This window comes from Clarias gariepinus, chromosome 27 (assembly GCF_024256425.1).
Source record: "Clarias gariepinus isolate MV-2021 ecotype Netherlands chromosome 27, CGAR_prim_01v2, whole genome shotgun sequence".
In the NCBI taxonomy this organism is placed as follows: domain Eukaryota; kingdom Metazoa; phylum Chordata; class Actinopteri; order Siluriformes; family Clariidae; genus Clarias; species Clarias gariepinus.
In genome coordinates this window covers 23,199,129-23,226,920 of record NC_071126.1, presented here as the reverse complement: position 1 = coordinate 23,226,920, position 27,792 = coordinate 23,199,129, and the positions used below count along the sequence as shown (strand labels likewise).

At 37.9% G+C, this 27,792-nt stretch overlaps 2 protein-coding genes across 6 annotated transcripts; both read right to left on the bottom strand.

Annotated features, from left to right (window-relative positions):
• Nucleotides 1–27,792, bottom strand: LOC128514804 (uncharacterized). Of its 5 annotated transcripts, none has more exons than XR_008356561.1 (9): nucleotides 10,845–11,140; nucleotides 10,523–10,643; nucleotides 10,189–10,312; nucleotides 8,398–8,466; nucleotides 8,244–8,316; nucleotides 4,012–4,068; nucleotides 3,710–3,924; nucleotides 2,332–2,491; nucleotides 1–214 (listed from the first exon to the last, which is right to left on the bottom strand). XR_008356561.1 is itself a non-coding variant. In XM_053488683.1 (9 exons), exons 2-9 carry the CDS (start codon nucleotides 10,592–10,594, stop codon nucleotides 117–119), a joined length of 849 nt encoding a protein of 282 aa, XP_053344658.1. In that variant the 5' UTR covers nucleotides 10,595–10,643; nucleotides 10,845–11,137; the 3' UTR covers nucleotides 1–116. The 5 variants fall into 5 exon arrangements, 4 of the variants coding, with proteins under 4 accessions (XP_053344658.1, XP_053344660.1, XP_053344659.1 ...); XM_053488683.1 differs by having other exon boundaries at nucleotides 8,244–8,297; nucleotides 10,845–11,137; XM_053488685.1 differs by having other exon boundaries at nucleotides 8,244–8,297; nucleotides 10,523–10,628; nucleotides 10,845–11,137.
• Nucleotides 17,276–26,786, bottom strand: LOC128514793 (zinc finger protein 585B-like). Its single transcript, XM_053488666.1, has 2 exons — nucleotides 26,586–26,786; nucleotides 17,276–19,782 (listed from the first exon to the last, which is right to left on the bottom strand). Exon 2 carries the CDS (start codon nucleotides 19,778–19,780, stop codon nucleotides 18,467–18,469), a length of 1,314 nt encoding a protein of 437 aa, XP_053344641.1. The 5' UTR covers nucleotides 19,781–19,782; nucleotides 26,586–26,786; the 3' UTR covers nucleotides 17,276–18,466.

Sequence of the window (27,792 nt, the reverse complement as noted above, 5' to 3'; positions counted from 1 at the left end):
TAAAACACGGATTTGTTTATTTTTATACAAAAAACGAGAAAACAAGATAAACTATAAACAGACAAATCAATACACTTTATATTTATAACATATATACATGCATAATAAATAAAAAATTACATCCTCCCTGGGGCCAATCGAAGAAAATCTTTGATGAATTTTTCAGCATCCGATTCTGTCGGAGACTGAAGGACTGGATTCCTCATAGCTGAAGCTGTAAGAAAAAATTACAATAATTTAATAAATATAAACCAGTCTTTTCCCACTTACACGTAATTAATGTCAGTTATTTTTCTTTAGTTCTTCTGAATAAACCTATGGAACCCGTTTCCGCCACTAAATTGAAAAAAAAAAAAAAAAATATATATATATATATATATATATATATATATATATATATATATATATATATTTATATATATGCGAGATAAAAAGTCGCAATATATATATATTTTTTTAATTTAGTGGCGGTAATGGGCTCCCATATAAACCAGACAAAGTTATCAATAAGCAAAAACAACACCTAGAGCTAGTTTGCCAACCGCCAATAAACAAGAGGAGGGCGCAAGTGAACTACGCATGTGAGTTGAAGTGAATCAAAACCCTTCCTGCATATTTTAACTTAACCATGTGCAGAGCAGAAGACAAGAAAATTGCGAGGAAAGATTTTGTTAAGGTAGGTGTATATTTTAAAACTAATTTTGCGGTGCCTGCGATCGGTTTTATAACTACTTCCGAATTAATTTCGTGTCAGTTGTTTATGACTCTCACTTGTTTGTTAACTAGCGAGGAGACCATGCGTTGTTTAGCGAGCATTTTGGTTGCAACTAAATTTCCAATCTAAAGTTCTTAAGTTATTAGCATTTCTAACTATTTCTGAACACAGCTGATGCCATGTTATTTGACCAGTTTGAACCCTGATATAAATCATTGCAGTACTTGACTAATTCTGTAATAACAACTCCGCATTAAGCCTTTCATGCATTGTGTCCACATTATGGACAGTTATTTAACTCCATTTAGAGTAATATGTTAGTAATTTTTAATTAAAATCTAGTTTTTATTCACCAAAAACCAACTGTCCACATATGTGCATGTCATGCATCAGTGGAGTCAGATTCCATAAGGTCTGATTTCTGTAATCTGCTATATCTATTCTCTTTTTTTCCAGAGATGCTATAAACTGTATTATATTGTGATATAACAAATATATTAACATAAAGTTAATTATTATTACACTAAAAAATAATAATTACAATTTTATACAAATATATATGGAGACAAATGTGCATTTTCCCTGCCAAACAGGTACAGCACAGGTCAAGGAGTCAGAGTCAGAATAATCGAGAATATTCCAGAGGACAGTGGAAGTAAGATAAAGATGAAAAAAAGTTCTTAATATCAGCAGGTTTTGATTTGATTTTTATGATTTGCCTAAATAAATGGCTTTATTTGCACAGCCATTGCCACTTGAAAACACTTTAAAAAATTTTTATATATATACCCCCCATATTCCTATATTTTGTAATATTTTTATTATGCCCTTATTTGTACAGTTTGTTTATTTTTACTAGTTACATTTATTTTTCTTCTGTTTTTCCTTTAACTAATATTTATTCCTTATATATAGTTTTCATTTTCTTTTTAAGGTCACCGGCGGTCCTACAAGCATTTCTCTGCATATCGTACTGTGTATGACTGTGTATGTGACAAATAAAATTTGTATTTGAATATTGCTAACAGGTTTCCGCATATATGTACCTACTGTTGTTGTTCCCACAATATGCATTTTATTGCTGTTATATTGTAATATTGTTTTTAATAACTGAACTAATATAACTAGCATAACATGCCATTAAAAAAACACAATATTACATATTGTCAGCTGTGGCTTTATGTCCCATTTTACTCCTATGTTGCATAGTGTCCACATACGTGGACAAGTAACTATTTTTTTTATAAAACTGAATTTTATTTTTTTTAAAAAGATTTACATTTTAGCATTATATTAAAATAATAAAGAATCATAAAAAATAGATAATGTTTTCTATAATTCATGCATGAAAGGGCGAATTATGTTGCTTGTATACTGCTCAAAAAAATAAAGGGGACACTTAACCAACAATGTACAAAATAGTGTTCCCTTTATTTTTTTGAGCAGTATACAAGCAACATAATTCACCAGTTCATGCATGAATTATAGAAAAAATTATCTATTTTTTATGATTCTTTATTATTTTAATATAATGCTAAAATGTAAATCTTTTAAAAAATATATATATATATATATATATATATATATATATATATATATATATGTACAACATTTACCTAATATGAGCGCTACGATGTTAGATTTTCTGATCCCTCGCTTGTCTCCCCTCCCGCACCAGTTCAGTTGCCGGGCGACGTCAGTGGAGAACACTTTGGAGCAAATCCTCCATACAGTTTTCTTCATGTTCTGCCCGCCACTGATGGATAATCTGTTCACCTTTAACGAGTAAATTTTGAAGTTATATTTTAGCATTACATTGACCTGTATTCTATACACTTGGTTAGAAGTTTGGAATAATTCAGATTTGAATGTCTTTGAAAGAAGCCTCTTATGTTCACCAAAGATGATTTATTTGATTGAAAATACAGTATAACAGCAATATTATAAAATTATTTATTGGAATTTTTCTGTTTTAAAATCTGGTTTGTTTTGTAATGTAAAGCTGAATTTTCAGCATCATTACTCCAGTCTTCAGTGTCACATCCTTCAGAAATCATTCTAATATGCTGATTTGCTGCTTAACAAACATTTATTATTTATTAACATTTATTAAATATCTATTGAGACACTAATAAGACTCTAAAACAATAGCAGATTAAAATGAGTAAAATAATGAAACAAGTAAGTAACTGAGACATGTCCTGTGCAACACTTTTATGTGATAAATGTGGTTTGACAAAACAGTACAAGTTCACAAAAACAGTGACAGGTTGCATGTAAAATGTAAACCTGCAGAAATTGCAAATTTCAAACTCAAGCATAATAAATATAATTGGGCATATAATTTATAACACTTAAAATGCAGATACATTTTTATTTGCCTTTTTGTACAAAATATCTACAGTAGTCAACATTTGAAGTGGATCAAAACCTTTAATCAAAGTTGTCCTAAAACCAAAACAATAGCCGTTCTTGTTTTAGGACAACTTTAATTAACTTTCTTGATCCACTTTAAAAGTTAACCACTATATTTTAAGATTTCTATAAAAAACATGTTTTTTACTGTGGTGGTAAGAATAAAAAATAAAACCCTGCAAATCAGCATTATTTTTAATTATCAAAAAATCCTGGAAAGAAACATAAGGCAATTGAACCTTTATCATGTAATAATTCCTAATAACTGAGCAGAAATCAGTAAATTATGATTTTTCAATGGTCGTTTGATACTGGAGGCTAATGTAATGAGCTACTTAAAATATCTACAAATAAAATTGTTATAATATTTCACAGTATATATATTAGTTAAAAATAAATATTTCAATATATTTAAGTTTTTTTCTTATATTTGCAAATGGAGATTTATTGAACATTAGAGACTTTTTTCAAAAACATTTCAGAGGTAGTTTGTAAACATTCACACATACAGTTACGCACAAACACAGTTGTTTACATTTTGTTAGTTGTTGTAGGTTTGACAATTTCAGTGATTCTTACCATGCTCTGCATAAACCCTCTGTCAGATAATCTTTGTTCCAGCCTATCTAGATCCTCTGTAGATGCTATAGGAAAGACACTACTTTCTTCCTCTTCAGCCATCTGCATTTGGGGAACACCACGCCTGTTTCCCACTAGAGACTGGACCAATGAAGTAAGATGATTTATCTTCATGTCCATTTTCTCTAGTGTTTCTAGAATGATCCTTTCTACAGCTGTAATACAGAAGGTATTTTAATTTGGTATGTAGCTTTGATTAATGAAATAATGCATTTTGCTGATTATTAAAATTGATAACATACGTGTGCATTGATTTGGGACAGAACTCAAGACTGGATTTTGTCGCACACCAGAAGTACCTGTAAGTATAAATTTAATGTAAGGTTTTAAATGTTTAATGTACTCTCACATGCATCTACCTTGACAGAAGCTAATTATAATGTTTTTTATAACATTACTTAAAAGGGTACTACCGGCTTTTTTCAAAGACTTGACTGTTTATAGGGTACATCGTTTTTCACATTCATCTTTATTCTGTACAGCTTCTCAGTTCTTCTAAAAATGGTCTGTTGACTTCCTGATTTCATTCCTCAGAAATACACAATGGGCTCAGATTGGTTAGCTGGCCCAGTGTTTTGTGATTTACTAACCGCCTAGTGCACATTGTCCAGAAACGTCACGTCTCTTACTATAAGCAGTTGCATGTATTGTTAACAATGGCATCAGTATTGCCATATAAATTTGAGCCTGAGTCAGACCCAGGGAATTTTGATGAGGCCGATCAACAGAACCTATGTAAGCTGGTTTAAAAAAAAATAAATAAATAAAATTATGTGCACCCCTGATTATGCCCTTATACAGTACATTATGGAACTTTTTTCACCTGGAAGTGGCCAAATCGAACCATATTTAGTGTGCATGTAGCTAAATGAGCACAAAAGCTATAATTGAAGAATAGATTACACTGGTCACATAAACGGCAACATTCAAAGTTGGCTGGTGGAATTAAAAAAAGAACTTTGTACGTAGTACAAAGTACCAGGAAGTAGCTTGTTGTAGTCCCTACCAGCCGTTTGTTGTAAGCCTTAAAAAGCAAATTCTGTAAAATAAAATTTCTCCCTTTGTATTGAACTTTTAAACGTCTAACTTTGCAGATATCGTTTATGCTCAAACAGCCACATTAAACACTTATTAAAGTTAGAAAAATGAAATGGTAATTAATGGACCCCTTTAATATTGGACCCCTTTAATATTGGACCCCTTTAATATTATTCGAATTAAGTATAAGAAATTTATTCACAATTCCACTATCTGAAGTTATCTCAGATCACTATCTTGTATCAATTCAAGTGTGTCACAGTAATAATGTATGCACAGCGCTACCGTATGAAACGTACATTCACATCAACTACCAAACAGAGTTTTATCAGTAATCTCCCAGAGTTCCCAATTTCGATTAGATCACCGTCTGACCCCACAGAACTCGATCAGGCGACTAAATATTTAGAGTCGACATTTCCCTATACCTTAGATAATGTAGCTCCAGTTAATAGAAAAATTATTAGAGATAAGAAACTTGCTCCCTGGTATAACGATCACACGCGCACTTTAAAACAGACCACTCGCAAATTAGAACGTAAATGGCGTCAAACTAAATTGTTAGTATTTCAAATAGCATGGAAGGAGAGCATCCTGAACTATAGAAAAGCTCTTAGTGTAGCTAGATCAACATATCTCTCCACTCTTAAATAAAAATCTAGGATTATTTTTCTTATTTTCTATAATACTGTAGCCAAATTAACCAGAAATAAGACCACTGCAGAAATCTCCACAACATCATGCAATAGTGAGGACTTCATGAACTTTTTTAATAATAAAATTGTAAGTATTAGGCATAAAATTGAGGTTTTGAAACCGAACCATGTAATTGATGCAGATGTTAATCTAGCATCAGAACCTAGAATACTTTACTCCCCTTGAAGAGAATGAACTAATTTCACTCATCTCTTCTGCAAATTCATCAACCTGTATATTAGATTTTGTACCAACACATTTTCTTAAATAGATAGTACCAGCAATAACAGAACCCCAGTTGAGAATAATTAATTCTTCACTCAGCATTGGTTATGTTCCATAATCTTTTAAAATGAGCAGTTATCAAACCAATAATTAAGAAACCTGACCTCGGCCCCTTTGTCAGCTGACTGATTACAGGCCAATAGCAAACCTCCCCTCTATCTCTAAGATTCTGGAAAAAATTGTAGCGGAGCAGCTATGCTCATATCTACATAGAAATAACATACATGAACTGTATTAGTCAGGATTTAGACCTCATCACAACAGAGAGACAGCACTCGTTAAAGTAGTAAATGACCTCCCATTGGCCTCTGATCAGGGTTGTGTAACTATGCTTGTATTACTCGACCTCAGTGCAGCTTTTGACACCATTGATCACGCTATTCTTCTTAACAGATTAGAAAATGTAGTAGGAATTAAGGGTACAGCCCTCTCCTGGCTCAGATCCTATCTGACCCATCGTTATCAGTATGTAGACTTAAATGGTGATTATTCTGCATGTTCTCTAGTGGAGTTTGGCGTTCCGCAGGGTTTAGTTTTAGGTCCACTGCTTTTTTCCCTTTACATGCTTCCTCTGGGCAACATAATCCGTAAGCATGGTATTAGTTTTCATCGTTATGCTGACGATACACAGTTATATGTCTCAGCAAAACCTGATGAAAAAAAACAGCTTACTAAAGTTGAGCAATGTGTGCAGGACATAAGAAATTGGATGCTAATTAACTTCCTTCTGCTTAATCCGGATAAGACAGAAGTGTCATAGGACTGTATACAGCTAGGAGTAAAATTTTAGATCACACCGTAACTTTAGATGGCCTTTCTGTTCCATCAAATGCAACAGTAAAAGACCTTGGTGTGATTATTGATTCCAGCCTTTTATTTGAATTTAATGTAGATAATATTACCAGGATAGCATTCTTTCACCTCAGAAATATTGCCAAGATAAGAAATTTATTGTCGCTAAACGGTGCAGAAAAACTAGTTCATGCTTTTATCACCTCTAGGTTGGACTATTGTAATGCCTTACTGTCTAGCTTCAGCTAGTCCAGAATGCAGCAGCGAGAGTCCTTACTAGAACCAGAAGATATGAGCACATCACCCCTATCTTATCTTCACTGCATTGGCTCCCTGTAAAATTTCGCATTGATTTTAAAATACTACTTTTGACATATAACGCATTAAATAGTCTCACGCCGCAGTACCTGAGCGAACTGCTAGTGTCTTACGAACCGCCACGCCTATTTCGATCAAAGGATGCAGGCTGCTTGTCAGTACCGCGTATTATGAAAAATACAGCTGGGGGCAGAGCATTTTCTTACAAAGCCCCAAAATTATGGAATAGTCTTCCAAATAGTATTCGGGCCTCAGACACAGTCTCAGTGTTTAAGTCCAGGCTAAAAACCTATTTATTTAGCCAAGCATTTTTATAAATAGATTAGCCTTAGGTAAAGGAGCAGATCTGGGGGACTCATGGACGTAGAGTATTATGGTGAACTGGTATGTTTGGATGCTGTCTTCCTCACTCTCATTGATCACTCAGGTTTGCTGACGGTGAGGTGATTTACATCTCAGTTCCCCCTCATGTTTGTGTTTCCTTCTGGCTCTTCCTTTTTAGTTATGATGTCATAGTTAGTCCTGCCGGAGTCTCTGCTTGCACTCTACAGTTTATATACATTCACATTATACATTGTGTTACTGTGACCATACCTAACTGCCATTTCTCCTCTTCTTCTCTTCCTTCCCCTCATACACTTTCCTCTCTCCCCCTTTCACTTTTTCTCTCTCTCTCTCTCTCTCTCTCTCTGTCGAGCTACACATGTCGTTCCTGAGATGCCAGTGATCCAGACTCCCTCTGCCCTCTGGACCTGTCTGACCCATCCTGGTGCCCCGCTTCTGGTTGGAGATCTCGTCACATGGATGCCCCGTGTGTCTCTCTGGGGTGCGTCTGGTGTCTGGGGCTGATTCTCTCTACCTAGAAAATGGTTCTGGCCTTGACTGGTGGTCAACTGTTTCTCTGGGGACTTGACAGTTTGATAGTTCAGGACTGGAACTTCCTACAAGTCTACCTGGGTCTTCAATAACTACCTGGACTCCATATTAACATCAATTAACATCAGCTATTATAGCTGAACTGCCTCCCACCCTACACACTGTATAAATGCAGATCATTTACTGCTTTCTGTTTCACCCAGATGAGGATGGGTTCCCTGTTGAGTCTGGTTCCTCTCAAGGTTTCTTCCTATTACCATCTCAGGGAGTTTTTCCTTGCCACTGTCGCCCTCTGCTTGCTCACCAGGGACAAACTGACCATTTTGATTTATACAAATTCACATTTCATACAAACTTAAATAATTCTTTTGATTGTGTAAAGCTGCTTTGCGGCAATGACAATTGCTAAAAGCGCTATACAAATAAAATTGAATTGAATTGAATTAAAAAAAAAGAAAAGGTAACTTACTCTGTGTTCTTCCTTGGTGGTCTCCTGAGGGTCTCAAGACAGTAAAGGTGTGCTCTATGGATTAAAGAAAAAACTGTATTATTCAGTTTTAGATTGTGTAAAGGGCTGTGAATAAAGTGTTTTCTCCTCCGTGCTCTAATTAATTCTTTTGTACCTTGTGTGTTAGTTGGATGAGCACTCCAGCCGTTTGTGTGATGGTCTACCTGAGAGATGCCCACTGGAGCTGAAAAAGGTGGAGTGGGTAAGTTAATCCAGGATGCCAATCAAGGAACTTTGCTGCCATACCATGGGTGCAGCAGGTGCAATAATATTAAGCAGCGCCTGAAAGTGACCGGCACTAAGTTGGTGTAGGTGGCTGCGTAATATCATTGCGCCTGCTGCACCCATGGTATGGCAGCAAAGTTCCTTGATTGTTACGCCGTAATGAGAGTATAGTTAGCCATATCGGCCTAGAAAATCACAACTTTGCATTTTCTGCCAGTCTTGGTACACGATGCAACTACAGAAGAGTCAAGTTTTAAATATTAAAATAATTTTATAGTGAGATGCTAATGGTCTAATCAGATTCAATGATTTATTCTAAGTTATGCTAAAAGTGCTACTGCCAGACCCGGTGATCGGCTGAATAAATTCAAAAACAGTAAAACACATCTGTATAACTCTAGGGGAGTTGGAAAATGAGCCTATTTACAAAAAAAGTGGAGTGTTCCTTTAAGGCGACGTGGCGACTCTATGCTGTGTTTATAGCAAGCACCAGGATCATCTCCTAAAGAGGATTCAGCTGCGGGATCAGAGTGCCACCAGTGCAGAGCTTGGTCAGGAATGGCAGCACAGTGAGGCGAAGACTTTTGGAAGATAGCCTGGTGTCAAGAAGGGCAGCAAAGAAGCCACTTCTCTCGAAAAAAACATCAGGGACAGACTGATCTTCTGCAGAAAGTATGGTGAATGGACTGCTGAGGACTGGGGCAAAGTCATATTCTCTGATGAAGCCTCTTTCCAAATGTTTGGGGCATCTGGAAAAGGGCTGTCCAGAGAAGAAAAGATGAGCGCTACCATCAGTCCTGTGTCATGCCAACAGTAAAGCATCCTGAGACCATTCATGTGTGGGGTTGCTTCTCATCCAAGGGAGCGGGCTCACTCACAGTTTTGCCCAAAAACACAGCCATGAATAAAGAATGGTACCAAAACACCCTCCAACAGCAACTTCTTCCAACAATCCAACAACAGTTTGGTGAAGAACAATGCATAAGGCAAACGTGATAACTAAGTGGCTCGGGGTCCAAAACATTGAAATTTTGGGTCCATGGCCTGGAAACTCCCAAAATCTCAATCCCATTGAGAACTTGTGGTCAATCCTCAAGAGGCGGGTGGACAAACAAAAACCCACTAATTCTGACAAACTCCAAAAAGTGATTATGAAAGAATGGGTTGCTATCAGTCAGGATTTGGCCCAGAAGTTGATTGAGAGCCCAGTCGAATTGCAGAGGTCCTGAAAAAGAAGAGCCAACACTGCAAATACTGACTCTCCATAAATCTCATGTAATTGTCGATAAAAGCCTTTGAAACGTATGAAGTGCTTGTAATTATATTTCAGTACATCACAGAAACAACTGAAACAAAGATCTAAAAGCAGTTTAGCAGCAAACTTTGTGAAAACTAATATTTGTGTCATTCTCAAAACTTTTGGCCACGACTGTAGACACTAATAAATCATGCTCTCTTACAGAACGTCTCTTCTTCTATAAGTTCTTCCTTTTTTACAGGTGTGATATGTCCCAAAGAGTCTGACCTAAAATTTTATTCACTCAAATTAAATCAAGTCATTTAAAATAACTATAATACAAAAATCAAATAAGTCAGTGATGCAGTTGATTCTTGAATTAGGTTTAGACTACAAATGATTACTGAACGACAGATTGGACTGTAATGTGCTCTGCTGACTTACAGAGGTAGTCTTCATCTTCACTTTCTTCCTTCTTTACATTCTTTTGAAGGTCCACAGGGGTGATGTGTTCCACAGAGGCTCCACCTGAAGCCTGACAAGTTTCTGTCTGCACGTCCCCACAAAGCTAACGACAAAACAATAATAATACTTACGTACAAAAGAAAATTATTATGTCACATCCATCTGTCACTCACTGAGGAAATGATAATAACTTTACTTTTCCTTGATTAGGACAGGACGCAACCCAGCAGTAATGAAGCTGATTAAGAGAAGAAGGTGAATCTCTTCATATTAAAGATTACAGTTTAATTCCACACATATGATTAATGGTTACCTGTGAGCCAGCAGGACCAGGAGTGCATGGAGGTGTTTTAGAAGAACACAGTCCAACCTCTGCTGATTCCATTATAAGGTCTTCTGAGGTCTAAAGGGTCGTGTTTCTGGAAAAGGAGGATCTGATCAAACACAAGAACCCATTGTAAACACACACACACACACACACACACACACACTTCAGTTAGTTTAACTTAGCTCAGGGTTTAAAGTACACTGTAGTGAACTCTCTCAAATATATTACCACAATATCAGGTTTATGTTTTTAAATCAAACACATCTGTTAATAAACCCAGTCAGGAATATTTAAAGTAAATAATTACCTCAGGGAGAAAGCTCCGCTGAGAGGGAAAAACACCACGCGAATTCTCTTCCTCTGTTGTGCGTTAAAGTAGGGTTTAATGTTCACACTGCCCCCTGCTGGATGATTCTGTCACTGCATCAGTTTACATGTAATAAAACCTTCTGGATGATCAGAAAAATACTTCAGTGTCATGTACTGTAATATGGTTGGAAAAGTGATTTTAACATCTCATTTTAAGAACATTTAATAGGTAACATTACTTTAAGCAGATGTACTGAAGCGTACTTTATACTTAGTTAAACCTGCAAATACTAAAATGCTAATTTATGCTTATACCCAAGTACATAAGAATTTCCCAATAAAAATTACTAAACAAAGTATTATATAAAATTATAAAACCCTTTATTTCTCTTAAGGATCACAAAATTTTAGAGATTATCAATACCACAGATTTTTCTTTTAAATCCAATATGAAGTAATACTAAGGCAAATCTGGCCTTACTGATATCGATCCTGACTTCATAAAAAGTCTTGTGCAATCAAATAATAAATTTCTTTAACATCCTGTAAAATATTGAATCATATTCAAATATTCAAGCAATTCTTTTTTTTCCTGAAGTGTGTATACATATTTTTGCCAGTATACAGTAAGAGACTGGATGTTATTTAACAAATTAACTTCCTTCTGTTTAATCCACATAAGACAGAAGTTCTAGTCATAGGACAACATGCAGCAAGAAGCAAGCTTGTTGATTACACTGTAACTTTAGATGACCTCTCTGTTCAAGTGCAACAGTGAAGTGATCTGAAGTGATTGGCCAAACCTTCCCTTTGACTGGGGAATACCAAGGCATTCCCAGGGGAGTGTGGAGATATAATCTCTCAGTCTAGTCCTTGGTCTGCCCGATGGTCTCCTTCCAACTGGACGTGCCAAGAACACCTCCCTAGGGAGGCGTCATGGTGACATCCTAGGTAGATAAGAGGAATGGCTATTACCGCTGCACTCACCGCCGCGCTCACCGCCGTGACAAAACGACAGCAGCCGAGTACTTTATACAACATGAAAAATCATGACCACACAATAATGAGTTAGAAAACATTGGTTTCCTTTTGTTTAGACAGACTCTTTGTTTGTATCTGTTTAGTGTTATTATAAAAAATAAAAAAAAAACAGCACAAGGGCTTGGAAATTTGTTTTTACAAAGGTGTAACGCAAAAGCGAGAAAATTATACTTATACAAATAATATGTATGGAGTATAATCGGGGCCTCTAAATTCGTTATTCGTTCGCACTTCATCTGACACTGAACCAAAATATATTGTCTTACATTTGTGAAAATGTTTAAGAAGATTTTTTGAGAGATTTGTTGTATTAAATATTTATGCAGTATCATCAAGGATTCAGAGATTTCGTTGAACTAAATAATATTTTTGCTGTATATCATCTTGATTTGTTAACCCTAGATTTTTTCAGTAATTTTGTTGTACTGAATAATCTTTATGCAGTATAATCAAGGTCTCTTAATTATAAAAGCATTTGTTCGCACTTTGGCTTGCACTGGCTACATTGCAATGCATGCTTCGTTTAAGATGAAAGTTGAAGCACATACTGTAAATGAATGTGAATCACAGCGCGACACTAATAACGTGAAAATAAGTTACCAAATTTCTAAAATGTCCAAAAAATACATTTAAAATATTTATTTACTGAACTTAAATATTTATTTCACGGGCCAGGGGTAGCTCAGTGGTTAAGGCATTGGACTATGGTTCGGTAAGTCCCAGGTTCAAACCCCACAACCACCAAGTTGCCACTGTTGGGCCCTTGAGCAAGGCCCTTAACCCTCAACTGCTCAGATGTGTAATGAGATAAAAATGTAAGTCGCTCTGGATAAGAGCATCAGCCAAATGCCTAAATGTAAATTTACCCTGGCAAAGAGCTATATAAGAACAATTATTTTTTAAAAAAAAGAATATAACCGGGCTATAAACTGATCGTCAATCATAATCTTGATTGTTGTTAAAATAATTACAATAGTGTTTTTCATTATTGAATACAAACATACAGTGGCTTGCAAAAGTATTCGGCGTCCTTGAACTTTTCCACATTTTGTCACATTACATGAATCAATTTTATTGGAATTCCACGTGAAAGACCAATACAAAGTGGTGTACACGTGAGAAGTGGAACGAAAATCATACATAATTCCAAACATTTTTTTTTTTACAAATAAATAACTGAAAAGTGGGGTGTGCGAAATTATTCAGCCCCCTGAGTCAATACTTTGTAGGACCACCTTTTGCTGCAATTACAGCTGCCAGTCTTCTAGGGTCTGTCTCTACCAGCTTTACACATCTAGAGACTGAAATCCTTGCCCATTCTTCTTTGCAAAACAGCTCCAGCTCAGTCAGATTAGATGGAAAGCGTTTGTGACCAGCAGTTTTCAGATCTTGCCACAGATTCTCGATTGGATTTAGATCTGGACTTTGACTGGGCCATTCTAACACATAGATATGTTTTGTTTTAAACCATTCCATTGTTGCCCTGGCTTTATGTTTAGGGTCGTTGTCCTGCTGGAAGGTGAACCTCCGCCCCAGTCTCAAGTCTTTTGCAGACTTCAAGAGGTTTTCTTCCAAGATTGCCCTGTATTTGGCTCCATCCATCTTCCCATCAACTCTGACCAGCTTCCCTGTCCCTGCTGAAGAGAAGCACCCCAGAGCATGATGCTGCCACCACCATATTTGACAGTGGGGATGGTGTGTTCACAGTGATGTGCAGTGTTAGTTTTTCCCAACACATAGCGTTTTGCACTTTGGCCAAAAAGTTCCATTTTGGTCTCATCTGACCAGAGCACCTTCTTCCACATGTTTGCTGTGTCCCCCACATGGCTTGTGGCAAACTGCAAACGGGACTTCTTATGGTTTTCTGTTAACAATGGCTTTCTTCTTGCCACTCTTCCATAAAGGCCAACTTTGTGCAGTGCACGACTAATAGTTGTCCTATGGACAGATTCCCCCACCTGAGCTGTAGATCTCTGCAGCTCGTCCAGAGTCACCATGGACCTCTTGGCTGCATTTCTGATCAGCACTCTCCTTGTTCGGCCTGTGAGTTTAGGTGGACGGCCTTGTCTTGGTAGTTGTGCCATACTCCTTTCATTTCTGAATGATTGCTTAAACAGTGCTCCGTGGGATGTTCAAGGCTTTGGAAATCTTTTTGTAGCATAAGCCTGCTTTAATTTTTTCAATAACTTTATCCCTGACCTGTCTGGTGTGTTCTTTGGACTTCATGGTGTTGTTGCTTCCAATATTCTCCTAGACAACCTCTGAGGCCGTCACAGAGCAACTGTATTTGTACTGACATTAGATTACACACAGGTGCACTCTATTTAGTCATTAGCACTCATCAGGCAATGTCTATGGGCAACTGACTGCACTCAGACCAAAAGGGGCTGAATAATTAGGCACTTTCTTAATTATGCACTTTCACCTCACTTTTCTTTCCACTTCTCAAGTGTACACCACTTTGTATTGGTCTTTCACGTGGAATTCCAATGAAACTGATTCATGTTTGTGGCTGTAATGTGACAAAATGTGAAAAAGTTCAAGTGGGCCGAATACTTTTGCAAGCCACTGTAATTGCGCAACTATTAAGCATTAGCCATCATAAAGAATCTCTTCTTCGTTGTAATCACCATACATTCTATCAGGGTTTAATTGCCCTAATATTCACACCCATCCTCTAGTTGTAGTTCACAGCCGCAGTGGTTGCACAGGCAAAGTAGCGGATGTGGGATGAGTTCGTAGGATCCGTGGAGAAAGCCTTTCGGGCAGCACCAAGGTGCTCCTGGAAACCCATTTGAAGCCCACAATGAAGAGACAGCTTTATGAAGTACATACAGAGACTTCACAAAAAGGTTCAAACCATTGGTAATGCTCAAGGCAAGGTTAGAAAGGTTAGGTACGACTTTACCGGAACTTTGCAAGGTTCTTTGGTTTGATGAAACCAAAATTTACTTATACCAGAATAATGGAAAGGAAGAAATATGGAGAAAAAAAAGGAATATTTTAAGATCCAAAACAACACATCATCTGTCAAACATGGTCAAGGTAGTATTATGGTATAAGGTGTATGGTATTATGGTGTATGGCTGCCGGTAGAACCAAGTGCCTGGTGTTTATTGATGCCCTGACTTCTGATAAAAGGAGCAGAACAATTGTGAAGTATATAACGCCCACGCACTCCTCAGATCCATCCACATGCTGCAAAACTGATGTACCATTTCATACTGCAGATAAATAATGACTCAAATCATACAGAAAAAGCTACCCGAGGCAAAGAAATCGGATATTCTTTATTGGCCAAGTCAGTCACCTGATCTCAGCCCAATACAGCCTGCTTTTCACTTACTGAAGGCGAGAGGGAAAAAGAGCCACAAACAAGCAGCAACTAAAGGCAGCTGCAGTAAAGGCCTGGCAAAGCATATAGAGGAAGAAAACTCAGCATTTGGTCATGTCCATGGGTTCTAGACTTCTGGCACTCATTGACTTTTCGCTACATACTGTTTCAACCTTTACTAATGTAGCTCAACAGAGGGTGTGATCGGGTGAGTGCATTATACGCACGAGCTGCCTGATCTGCACTTAATCTACAGCAAGTGGTGATGAACCAAGCCTAGGAAGATAGTGAAGGACCTCAGCCACCCCAGCAACGGACTGTTCTCTCTGTTGAAGTCAGGAAAGCGCTTCTGCTTCCTGAAGACCAGCACAGAAAGACCCAGAAGAAGCTTCTTCCTGCAGGCTATACAGGCCATCATCAGACTTTAACAATCTGACCCTAACCCTAACCCTAACCGTTTTCTTTTGTTTTTTCACATAATAAACACTTCCGTACATTCCTGCTAACATACCAAAAAGTCATGATTTAACACACTAATCATGTACATTTATGCACATCTCTGGCACTTTGTACATTGCTACTTTTTTACACAAATAGGGACTAACTGCACTCCACTTATCCTCTATATCTGTGGTGACCGCTAATGGCAGCAGCCAAAACTAAAAGAACCTAAATTTTTTCACAGTTACATTAATTGATTTTTACATTATATTTATTACCTCCACCCCCAACACACCCCCACCCAAAATTCTACAACACAAAGAAGTTCTGACAAAGACAGTCCAGTTGTTTATACAGGCATGATAATTGCAAAAAGGGTGACAAATCTCACAAAAATCCTTAATTTTCCATTTTCCAAGATAAGTTAATTAGGTTAACAGACAGGTTAGCAGACATTTCTCAGGTAAAAATGCAAAACTTAGTATCTTAGGAAAGTTAAATATTGTAAAAAAGATAAATAATGGAGACTCAGTTTTGCACTCTAATCAGATAATTAACTGAAAGAAATTTTAGCTCAGGTTTCCTAAGCCTTAAAATGGTCTCTCAGTCTGGGTCAGTAGTTTACACAATCATGAGGAAGACTGCTGACCTGATGAAATGAAAGGAAGAAATGTGGTAGAAAAATCTGCACAAGCACCAGGGATAACCGCAGCCTTAAAAGGATAGTGAAACAAAGCCCATTCCAAAATTGGGAGAGGAATCACAAGGAATTGCAGGCAGTGCTTCAAGAGCCACCACGCACAGACGTATTCAGGATATGGGCTACAACTGTCGCATTCTTTGTGTCAAGTCACTCTTAAAAAGGGGACAACAAAAAAGGCATCTTTCCTGGGCTAAGGACAAAAAGTACTAGCCTTTTGCTGAGTGGGCCAAAGTCCTCTTTTCAGATGAAAGTACATTGAGCATTTCATTTGTAAATCAAGGTCCCAGAGTCTGGAGAAAGGGAGGTGGAATGCAAAATCCAAGTTTCTTGAGGTCCAGTGTAAAGTTTGCATAGTCAGTGGTGTTTTGTTTTTTGTTTTGTTTTTTTGGGGGGGGGTGTGGCGTCATGTCATCTGCTGATGTTGGTCCACTGGTCAGCGCAGCTGTCTGCAAGTACGTCTTAGAGCAATGCTTCTCTTACATTTACATTTAGGCATTTGGCAGACGCTCTTATCCAGAGCGACTTACATTTTTTTTTTTATCTCATTACACATCTGAGCAGTTGAGGGTTAAGGGCCTTGCTCAAGGGCCGAACAGTGGCAACTTGGCGGTTGTGGGGTTTGAACCTGGGATCTTCCGAACCGTAGTCCAATGCCTTAACCACTGAGCTACCCCTGGCCCTCTTTGCTGACCAGCGTCATAGAGATGCTGATTTCACTTTTAAGCAGGATGTGGCATCTGCCGACACTGCCAAAAGTACAGGACCATTAAGGACCATTTTATACAATAGAATTGTATAAAAGAAAAAAATATTGCCACCCATAGTAGAGTGAGGTACATAGTTATACTTAGCTAGTTAGTTTTTGTTAATTTATGTTGTAATTTATGTTAGGTCTCTTTGTCCTGTCTCTGCTAGCCAGCTAACTAGGCCTCTTGGTTAGCTAGTTTAGTGTGTCTGTTAATTTATGTTGTAAATTTATGTTGCAAGTAGCACCTTGGTCCTGGAGGAACGTTGTTTCGTTTCACTGTGTACTAACTGTATATGGTTGTAATGACAATAAAGCCTACTTGAACTTGAACTTGAACATAGTTAGTAACCTAGTAACCTAAATTCGCTCTGGATAAGAACGTATGCCTAAATATAAATGTATTCCGGTGCTTGATTGGCCAGCACTCATCCAATCTAATTCCCACAGAGAATCTTTAGGATATTTGGGATAAGAAGAAGATGCGAGTCACCAAACCCAACAATGCAGAAGAGCTGAAAGCCGCCATCAGAGCAACCTGGGCTTCCATAAAACCTCAGCAGTGCCACAGACTGATCGCCTCCATGCCACACCGCATTAATGCAGTAATTCAGGCGAGCATAAAAAAGGGAGCCCCGAACAAGTATTTAGTGCTGTACATGTACATACTTTTCAGTATTCCAACATTTCTGTGTTAAAAATCTTTTTTTATTGGTCTTAATGTTGTAATTTTCTAAAATACTGAATTTTGGGGTTTTATTAGTTGTGAGCCATAATCATCAAAATGAAAAGAAATAAACACTTGAGATATATTGGTCTCTGTGTAATGAATCTATATACGAGTTTCACATTTTTAATTGAATTACTGAAATAAATAAAACTTTTAATGACAAGTTTTTTTCTGCCTGGTAAGATGCTTCTCACGTTGTTTCAGGAGTGACTTTATACTAAGAATGCAACAGAAGTAACCCATTTCCCAAAGACGTCTGTGCATGGTGGCTCCAGCCTCACTACGCTGTAAAGCTCTTCCAAGGTCTTGAATGATCTTCTTACAGTCAACGTTCCATCAATATGCTTCAATACAGAATTCAGTTTAAAGCCAGAATTTTCAGCAATGGCGTCCTGTTACTTTTCTTGTGGAGAGTTTAGATGATAATCATCTGGACAACTGTCAAGTTGGCAGTCTTCTCCATGTGTATATTGAACCAGACAGAGAGATACACAGTATTTATAGTGTATGAATAGTAATTTACCCAAACTCAAAAAGAAATATTCTAATATTTTGATCTACTGGATTTCATGAGTAGTAAACCATAATAATCAAAATTATAACAAACACCAGTGCAGCTTTTCTCCTCAATGAGTGCACTGGTGACGCCGAAGATAGCTCGATCTAGTAAAACCCTTACCACACTGTGAGCAATGATACGGCTTTTCTGCTGTGTAAGTATACATGTGGACTTTAAGATTACTCTTGTTATTAAAACTCCTCCCACACTGTGAGCACTCATACGGCCTTTCTCCTGTATGAATGCGTTGGTGATGCTGAAGGCTGTCTTTTCGATTATAACTCTGCCCACACCCTAAACACTGATACGGCCTCTCTCCACTGTGAATGAGCTGGTGGTCTTTTAGACTACGTTTTCTTGTAAAAGTCTTCCCACACTGTGAGCATGGATATCCTGTGCCTCCGGAAGGAATGTGCTGGTGTAGCTGAAAATTGCCTTGTTGACTAAATCTCTTTCCACACTCTGAGCACCGATATCGCTTTTCTCCAGTGTGAATACGCTGATGTGTAATTAAAGTACATTTAAATTTAAACGCCTTTCTACAGTATGAACACTGAAAAGTCTTGTCGTCTCTGTGAGTCCACTGATGTAATTCTAGGCTACCTTTTGTTACAAAGGTCTTCCCACACTGTGCACACTGGTACGGCCTTTCCCCTGTGTGAATACACAAGTGTTCTTTTAAAGCACTTTGCAGTTTAAAACTCTTCTCACACTGGGTACAGTGATGGGGCTTTTCCACTGTGTGAAGACATAAGTGTGCTTTCACACTAGTTGTTGTTGTAACTATAGTCTCACACTGTAAGGACTGATGTTTCTTACCTAAATGAATGCGCTGGTGTTGCTGAACACTGTTCTTTTGAGTAAATCTCTTTCCACACTGTAAGCATTGATATGGCTTATCTCCAGTGTGAATACGCCCATGTAGGGTAAGTTGGCTTTTACACATAAACATCTTCTTACAGTACGAGCACTGATGGGGTTTTGGTTTTCTGTGCATATGCAGGTGTGTCCTGAGATGATCCTGTTTATTAAAGCTCTTTCCACACTCTGAGCACTGATACAGTTTTGGTCGACTGTGAGTACGCTGATGTAGCTGGAGATTACACTTTCGAGAAAAACTCTTCCCACACAGTGAGCAGGGATAGACTTCTTTCTGCACTTGGTTATTAGAGGTGTTACTGTTGAGAGTAACAGAGGCTGTTTCCTGAATACTGGTGCTTATGGTGGAGATATGGTTCTTGTCTGCTAACAATTCTGACTGTAGCAGTCTCTTATGATCTTCATTGTGGCATCTTCTGATGTGTTTTTGGAGGTAAATTTGAGAAGTATAGGAAAGTGAACACCAGGAGCAGGAGAAAACTTGTACCTGGGAGTCATCCATTTCTACAGCAGAAAAGTTACCAGTATTAGAAATTATTTGTAAAAATAGATGCAAATATTTTTTTAATAATAAACATACAGAAAATAATTACATTTTATTGCTTAGTAGAATAAAATGAAGACAATTTTTTGTGTTCAGCTGCATGTACTTAGTATAACCTTTAACATCCAAGTGAATTTTTTTTTTTTTTTAACGTCAGGAAAAAAAAACAGATTCTCTAATTTGGAAAATAAGCACCTCCCTTCTAAAAATACTTTTAAACTTAACCAGGTAAAGCTAATAAACTCCTCAATAGCACATAAAGCACACATTTGACTTTTAACTGTGACCAGCTATGGTCATTTAGATTAGCACAGCATGCTGAAAAGCTGGAGCATTTAACTCTGTGGAGATGCAACTGAAGCAAACAATCTACTATGGGTGGCAAGGCACTGTCAGAAGATCTCTGGGATAAAGTTGTGCACGAGTCAGGAGATGGATACAAAAAAAATATTCTAAGGTTTTTCACTGCCTAGAAGCACAATAAAGTCTATTATTTAGAAGTAGAAGGTATTTGGTACAACACAGACTCTCCGTGGATCAGTACGTCACTCCAAACCGAGAGGCTACCAAGAGGCCTACAGCAACTTTGAAGCAGTTGCAGAAATGTATGACAAAGAGTGGTCATTGTGGGCAATATCTTAAATTTTCCATAAACCTGGTTCGTATGGGAGTGTTGCACTAAAAAAGCTTCTCCTCAAGAAAGGCCCCATGCAGTCACGACTACACGAAAACACATGTGGTCTAATGAGACTGAAATTTAATTATGTGACCACAACACTAAACGATATGCCTGGCGGAAAATCAAAACCACTCACCATCCAAATAACACCATTTCAACAGTGAAGCATGGAGGTGGTAATGTCCTGTTATGAGGTGGTTCTCAGCAGCAGGGATTGGAGCACTTGTTAGAAAAATGGATGGGGCAAAATACATGCTTGAGGAATTCTTGAGGAAAATCTGCTGGCTTCTGTCAGAAAGTTGCCAATGGGAAGAAGGTTCTAGAAAAGATAATAGCGCAACAGCTATGTATATATCTACATAGAGATATTGTACTCAAACTGTATCAGTCAGGGTTTAGGCCTCATCACAGCACATAGACAGCACTTGTTAAAGTAGTAAATGACCTACTGGCCACTAATCAGGGTTGTGTCTCTTTGCTTGTGTTACTTGACTTTAGTGCTGCTTAGCACACTGCATTGGCTCCAAGTGAAATTTCACATTTATTTAAAATAATTTAAAACTTTTGACCTATAAAGCATTAAATGGTCTCGCGCCACAGTACCTGAGTAAACAGCTAGAGTCTAACAAACCGCCACGCCTACTTAGATCAAAGGATGCAGGATTCTCATCAGTACCGTGCATTATAAAAACTACAACAAGGGCAGAGTTTTCTTACAAAGCTCCAGTTATGGAATAGCCTTCCAATTAATGTTCGGGGCTCAGACACAGTCTCTGTGTTTAAGGCTAGACTAAAAACTATTTAGCCAAGCATTTTCGTGATTTTTTTTTCTTAGGAAAAGGAGCAGATCTGGGGGACTCATGGATATAGAGTATTATGGTAAACTGGTATGTTCAGATGCTGTCTTTCCCACTCAAGTTTGTTCATGGTGGTGTGACTGGTTGCTTTACAACCCAGTTCCCCTTTATGTCTGTTACTTTTAGCTCTCCCTTTTAGTTATGATGTCATAGTTAGTCCTGCCGAAGTCCTTGTTTGCACTCCACACTATATATATACTGAACAAAAATATAAACGCAACACTTTTGTTTTTGCTCCCATTTTTAATGAGAGGAACTCAAAGATCTGGAACATTTTCTACATAAACAAAATAACCCTATCTCTAGAATATTGTTCACAAATCTGTCAAAATCCGTTACGATAAAGAACTGGAGTCAAGTCGAGACCCCAATGAGGACGGCGCGCATGCAGATAAGCTTCCCTGAGACTGTTTCTGACAGTTTGTGCAGAAATCCTTTGGTTATGCACTCCGATTGTTTTAGCAGCTGTCTGAGTGGCTGGTCTCAGACGATCATGGAGATGAACCTGCTGGATGTGGAAGACCTGGGCTGGTGTGGTTACACGTGGTCTGCGGTTGTGAGGCCGGTTGGATATACTGCCAAATTCTCTGAAACGCCTTTGGAGACGGCTTATGGTAGAGAAATGAACATTCAATTCACGAGCAACAGCTCTGGTGGACATTCCTGCTGTCAGCATGCCAATTGCACGCTCCCTCAAAACTTGCGACATCTGTGGCATTGTGCTGTGTGATTCAACTGAACCTTTCAAAGTGGCCTTTTACAGGTGGCCAGTCTAAGGCACACCTGTGCAATAATCATGCTGTCTAATCAGCATCTTGAAGTGGCACACCTGTGAGGTGGGATGGATTATCTCGGCAAAGGAGAAGTGCTCACTATCACAGATTTTGACAGATTTGTAAACAATATTTGAAAAATATGGGGTTTTTTTGTGTATGTAGAAAATGTTTCAAATCTTTGAGTTCATCTCATAAAAAATGAGAGCAAAAACATAAGTGTTGCGTTTATATTTTTGTTCAGTATATATACATTCACCTTATAACTGTTATCTCTATTTTTCGTCTCTTCTTTTTCTTTCCCTTTCTTTGTTGAGTTACATATGCTGCTCCTGAGCTGCCAGTGATCCAGACTCTGGACTCCAAATTAATGTAAATTATACGTAATTTATACGTATTAATACGTAAATTAATCAGACAATCCCGCTTTTATCTGAATCTCCCGACCAAGTGTTTTGGCTGCAGCATCGGTGATTCCAGGATGAATCAAATGAGCTAGGTTGATGGCAAAGCATAACTAATCGGTCAGATTTTTCGACTATATAAGGCAATCTCTGCTTCGCTTTAAGGATTTCACAGTCCAATGTTTTTTTCCAACAACCTCTTCCCACCGCCTTGTTGATTTCTATCAATCTGAAAAACAAGCTCGAGGGTTTTGTCGCATAATACAAACATGTTAGACTGAACTACACGGTCTAGTAAATCCCGGAAAATCGATAGATCGGCTTCTTCGGAGATCCGATATATACAAAGTTTGCTCAGAGGCTTCCGTAGCATGGAAGAGAGGACATTTCCCAGGCTCTCGGCTCATAACTCTGGTTGTATCACGTCTTCCTCTTGAGCGTATGAAAGCGTCTTATCGACCAGGTCATACACGCCACCCATCACGTTCTCGTAAAAAGAGCTGTAATCTGCTACCTCGCTCTGCGGGATATTTAATAACTGTCTTATTTTTATATTATTAAATCGCGACATCGTCACCACCCGGGCTCGTTAGAGGCAATCTCCACAGGGGGATTAGCGCTACTTTGATCATTAGAGCAGAGGGGATCAGCGGAGGGTTCCACTATTGAGGCGTCAAGATCACCTCCTCTTCCTACTTGCTCTGTTTCGAACCTCTGGATATCGTCTACTGATAAGTTTACGGGTTGAGAAGGGGCCGAAACAGAGCAGGGAGGATCTGTGGAAGGTTCCTCTACAAGATTGTTTATGCTTGACAGTTGAAGTAATGTGTTTTTTATTTGAGCGAGTCGAGAAGCAAAAGACTCGGGGGTAGAAGCGTTATCTGATAATTTGTATGTATGTCACCCTCGTCATTTACAGACTCGGGCTGTCGGAGGGATTTTATCTGACTTATCAATGACTGATATTCTATTCGCTGCTGCTGACTCGATGTAGAAAATACCTCATCATCTACCGGTACCTCTTCCGAGCCGCATAAAGCGTTTGTTAACTGTAGTAGCGCAGCTTCTATTTCAGGAAGCTGAAAAGCCAGCGACTCATTGTCTGTCGCTGATTCATGTTGTGTTTCATTGTTTATAGAGTTTATGTTATGAGTATTTACAGAGTCTGGACGGTAAAGGGATAATATCTGATTTATTAATACTTAATATTGTTGGTGATCCACAATGCCGTCGTTAGGAATCGAGGGAACGTTTAATGGTAGACTGTGTAACTCTGGTTGAGAATCCGATGAATCAGACGCATGTAAAGACAACGTCAAAGAGTCTTGATTATCATTATTATTTACTAACTCATGATGCATATCTAACATTTCTGTAAAGTCAATGATAGCAACATCAACATCAGCAGCATTTACATAAGAGGCAATAGGTTTTAACACCACGTTAAATCAACGAAGAAGCGGGCGTAAAGTTGCACCAAACGCAATACCGACTGCCCGGAGAATAATCTCTTCCCGCGGGGTCAGCGGACCGTAGGGATGATACGGTCCTGAAACGCTCCTGTAACTCGATCTTCTTCTTCTTCGTCTATAAATTTCTGTGTAAGAATAACGGGGAGAAAAAAGAAATTAGGCTGTGGAAAGTTTTTTAGCATATGTGCTAAAAAAAAACATCATTCAGACCCTTAAAAAATAAATAAATAAATAAAATCACCATAAGACGATGATGAGGATGAAGAGGACGACGTTGAAGTTCTCCGACGGCGGAGAGTGGGTCGGGATCTTTCGCTTAACCTCTCTCGTTCAACTCGAACTTGAAGAGGAAGCGCTCCCGGTCGCCCGGGTTGTTCCGGCAAGGTGCTGCTGCTTTTAGGCCCGTTCAAAGTTTGCTCGGAGGCTTCCGCTCCGCCTGCTGTAGGCACCTCTAAGGGTTCAGTGTTGAGGACGCTCAACAGTTTAGTGTCTTCTACTAGCAAAGAAAGAAAGAGTATTTGTTTTTTCATTGCACCAACATGAAAAAAATAAATATAAATAAATAAAGATAATAACCCACTGTAGCTAGGATCACACTGCTGCCTCGGCTGCTGTTGCGGACCAGAAGCTCGATCCGCTATTCCGTCACCACTTCCTGAAACAACATATAGGTGATATTATTATTATAGATTAATATCTAAAAATTCAGATAAACTCACCGATAACCCTAGGCGTAGACCGTGACGGCTCGATTGTTTTGTAAATTAATGTTACTAAATCTAAAAATAATGAAACTTAGTTAAGCTACAACATTTCTCTAGAAGGTAAAAATTAAACAGACTACATATATACAATAACATAAGAAAAAAAACTCACCATGTTGCCAGCCGGCTTTTGATACCATGTTGCGAGGATCGATAGTCAGGTTGTTTACTGCGGAGTTTAAAACTCTTTTTTTTTTTTAAAAAAACTTAAAACTTGCGTAGATAAAAAACATCTGAATCTAGTTTCTACCTGGAGCCATAGCGATGACGCGAGAAGACACATTGTTATGCAGACCGACAAAGAAATGCCAAATGTTTTTTACGTCTTCGCTCCCCTTCTACGTTTTTTTTTTGTTTGTTTGTTTTTATGCAGCAAGTCTACCGGCCTTAATCACTACCAAGAGATCCATCATAACACAGTGATTGTTAACACTAACAGAATTTTTTTTTTTTTTTATATCTTAAAGATATAAGAAATACCCAGTTTGGCCTACAACCCATCTCATGAGAGTGACGACTAACCAGAGACATTCTGTCCTATTAGGTCGTAAGACATCATACATTTATGATTCACAGACCCTGGGTCGCTTTTTCTCTCTTATTAATATTTACTTCAGACACCATCTTCAGCTCTATTTTTAAAGTAGGTACATTCGTAAACCTAATTTTTTTTTTTTAGTCGTGTAAAACATACGCTTTTAGATGAACGTTGGAAAAACTGTCTTTTTTCTAAAAATGAAGAGGAGGCGGGGCTGTTTCGTCACGAACAAACCCGGCCAATCGCAGCTTCATTCATTTGTTTATTCAAAGTGATCCAGGTTTTTACCACACTGAATAAACGTTTCCATGTTCTCCCTTGGTAATAAATAAATCTCCCCGTCTTAATGGTTAAGCACAAACATCTTGAAATGAGTCCCCACACCAAGCATATTTTTCAAATAAAACAAAACACACTAAACAAACTCTTACAATAAATAAATGAGTAAATATGTACATAAATGAAGTAAATATATGACAGAAATAAGTTAAATAAATGAATGAAATAAAATAAATTAACCGATGTCAAACGCATACCCATCCCCCCCTACCCAACCCCTACAAATTCCTAAGGGCCATAAAGACACTTAAGGGAGCAATAAAACTGTCATGATTCTGTTTGACGAAAGGTTGTTAAGAGTTAGTTGTTAGATGTGCAAAGCTTTGTGTGACACTGAGAAGGTGATTAGCTTTACCTGATTCAATTCAAGTCAGTTTTAGGAGGGGTGATCCTTTTACAAATCAGTGATCCTGTATTTTTTTTCCCCTGACATGTTGGTGTTTTATCTTTCAATTGGATGTTAAAAGTTGCACTGAGTGAATGCAGCTGGATTAAACAAAAACATTGTCTGTCTTCTTTTCAGGCTACAAAGCAACAAAACGTGATTCATATAAGGAGAGGGTAATTCTGATTTTTACCACCTGTAAAAAAGCTCTAAAAAATGTACAGTAGATGATGAGAGGAAACGATATGATTATAAGTCTGGACATACAGAGTGGGCAGGACTTCAAATTAATATAAATTATTAAGTATCACTGGCTCTTAAATGTAAAATACTTCTCCTTGGATAACACTACCCATGCTAAGTCACATCACACACGGTAATTAGCATGAAATTGGGTGAGGTTTTCAAACTGCTGGGATTAGACAAAGAAATACTTATCATTAATAAATAAAGCCTGTTAGAAAATGCTACCAAATTAAGTGTGAAGTTAATCTATTCTGTTGTTTTGCAATTCACTTCACCAACTGTTTGTCAGAGTGTGCATCAAAGTACCTTTACTCAGACCAGGGCAAAAGGTACGGCAGGGCTCGGTTCGATGATGAAAATTAATGTGTAACAGTTGAGTAATATACACTGCCTGGCCAAAATTGTGGATATTTCAAAAGGATGAAATTATTGGGCTGCATCAAGCAAAGAAAACATAAATGTCAAATATTAGTCCATTATACCACACAGTAATGTGTATGAGTGTTACAGTGTCAGTGTTACTTTACCCCAGTCTATTGCTGTACAGAGGTAATCTTCATCTTCAGAATCTTCCTTTTTTATATGCTTTATTTCAAATCCTGTTCTCTGTTCATCTATATTTTCCACAGAGTTTAATGCTCCACCACCTGAAATTCCACAATATATATTTAAATACTTTCAGCTCAAGTACAATTATGACAAACAACATAAAATAGTGAGAAAACAACAGTTGAAAAGAAATATCCAGTTAATATTATATTAAGTTATTGAATCCAGTCTAGACACAAATAAATCATGCGGTCTTACAGAACGTCTCTTCTTCTTTAAGTTCTTTCTTTTTTATTTGATTCTGTTGGTCCACAGGTGTGATGTGTCCCACAGAACCTGACAGAGCTTTACCTGAAATTGATTTAAATTTAAATCATGGCATATCCTAAACATGATACAAAAATAAAATGTAAAAAGTCAGTGATGCAGTTGATTCTTGAATTAGGTTTAGACTACAAATGATTACTGAACGACAGATTGGACTGTAATGTGCTCTGCTGACTTACAGAGGTAGTCTTCATCTTCACTTTCTTCCTTCTTTACATTCTTCTGAAGGTCCACAGGGGTGATGTGTTCCACAGAGGCTCCACCTGAAGCCTGACAAGTTTCTGTCTGCACGTCCCCACAAAGCTAACGAGAAAAAAAAACAATAATAATACTTACTTACAAAAGAAAATCATCATCTCACATCGATCTGTCACTCACTGAGGAAATGATAATAACTTTAATAAGCTGATTAAGAGAAGAAGGTGAATCTCTTCATATTAAAGATTACAGTTTAATTCCACACATATGATTAATGGTTACCTGTGAGCCAGCAGGACCAGGAGTGCATGGAGGTGTTTTAGAAGAACACAGTCCAACCTCTGCTGATTCCATTATAAGGTCTTCTGAGGTCTAAAGGGTCGTGTTTCTGGAAAAGGAGGATCTGATCAAACACCAGAACCCATTGTAAACACACACA

What these genes read in the sequence shown, in the direction of transcription:
- LOC128514793 (XM_053488666.1), bottom strand. Translation starts at nt 19,780, where the DNA reads ATGGATGACTCCCAGGTACAAGTTTTCTCCTGCTCCTGGTGTTCACTT.
- LOC128514804 (XM_053488684.1), bottom strand. Translation starts at nt 27,707, where the DNA reads ATGGAATCAGCAGAGGTTGGACTGTGTTCTTCTAAAACACCTCCATGC. An exon ending in TCATCCAACTAACACACAAG is followed by an intron (nt 8,298 to 8,397) that starts GTACAAAAGAAT and finishes TTTAATCCATAG; the next exon opens with AGCACACCTTTACTGTCTTG. An exon ending in TGTCCCAAATCAATGCACAC is followed by an intron (nt 3,925 to 4,011) that starts GTATGTTATCAA and finishes TCTGTATTACAG; the next exon opens with CTGTAGAAAGGATCATTCTA.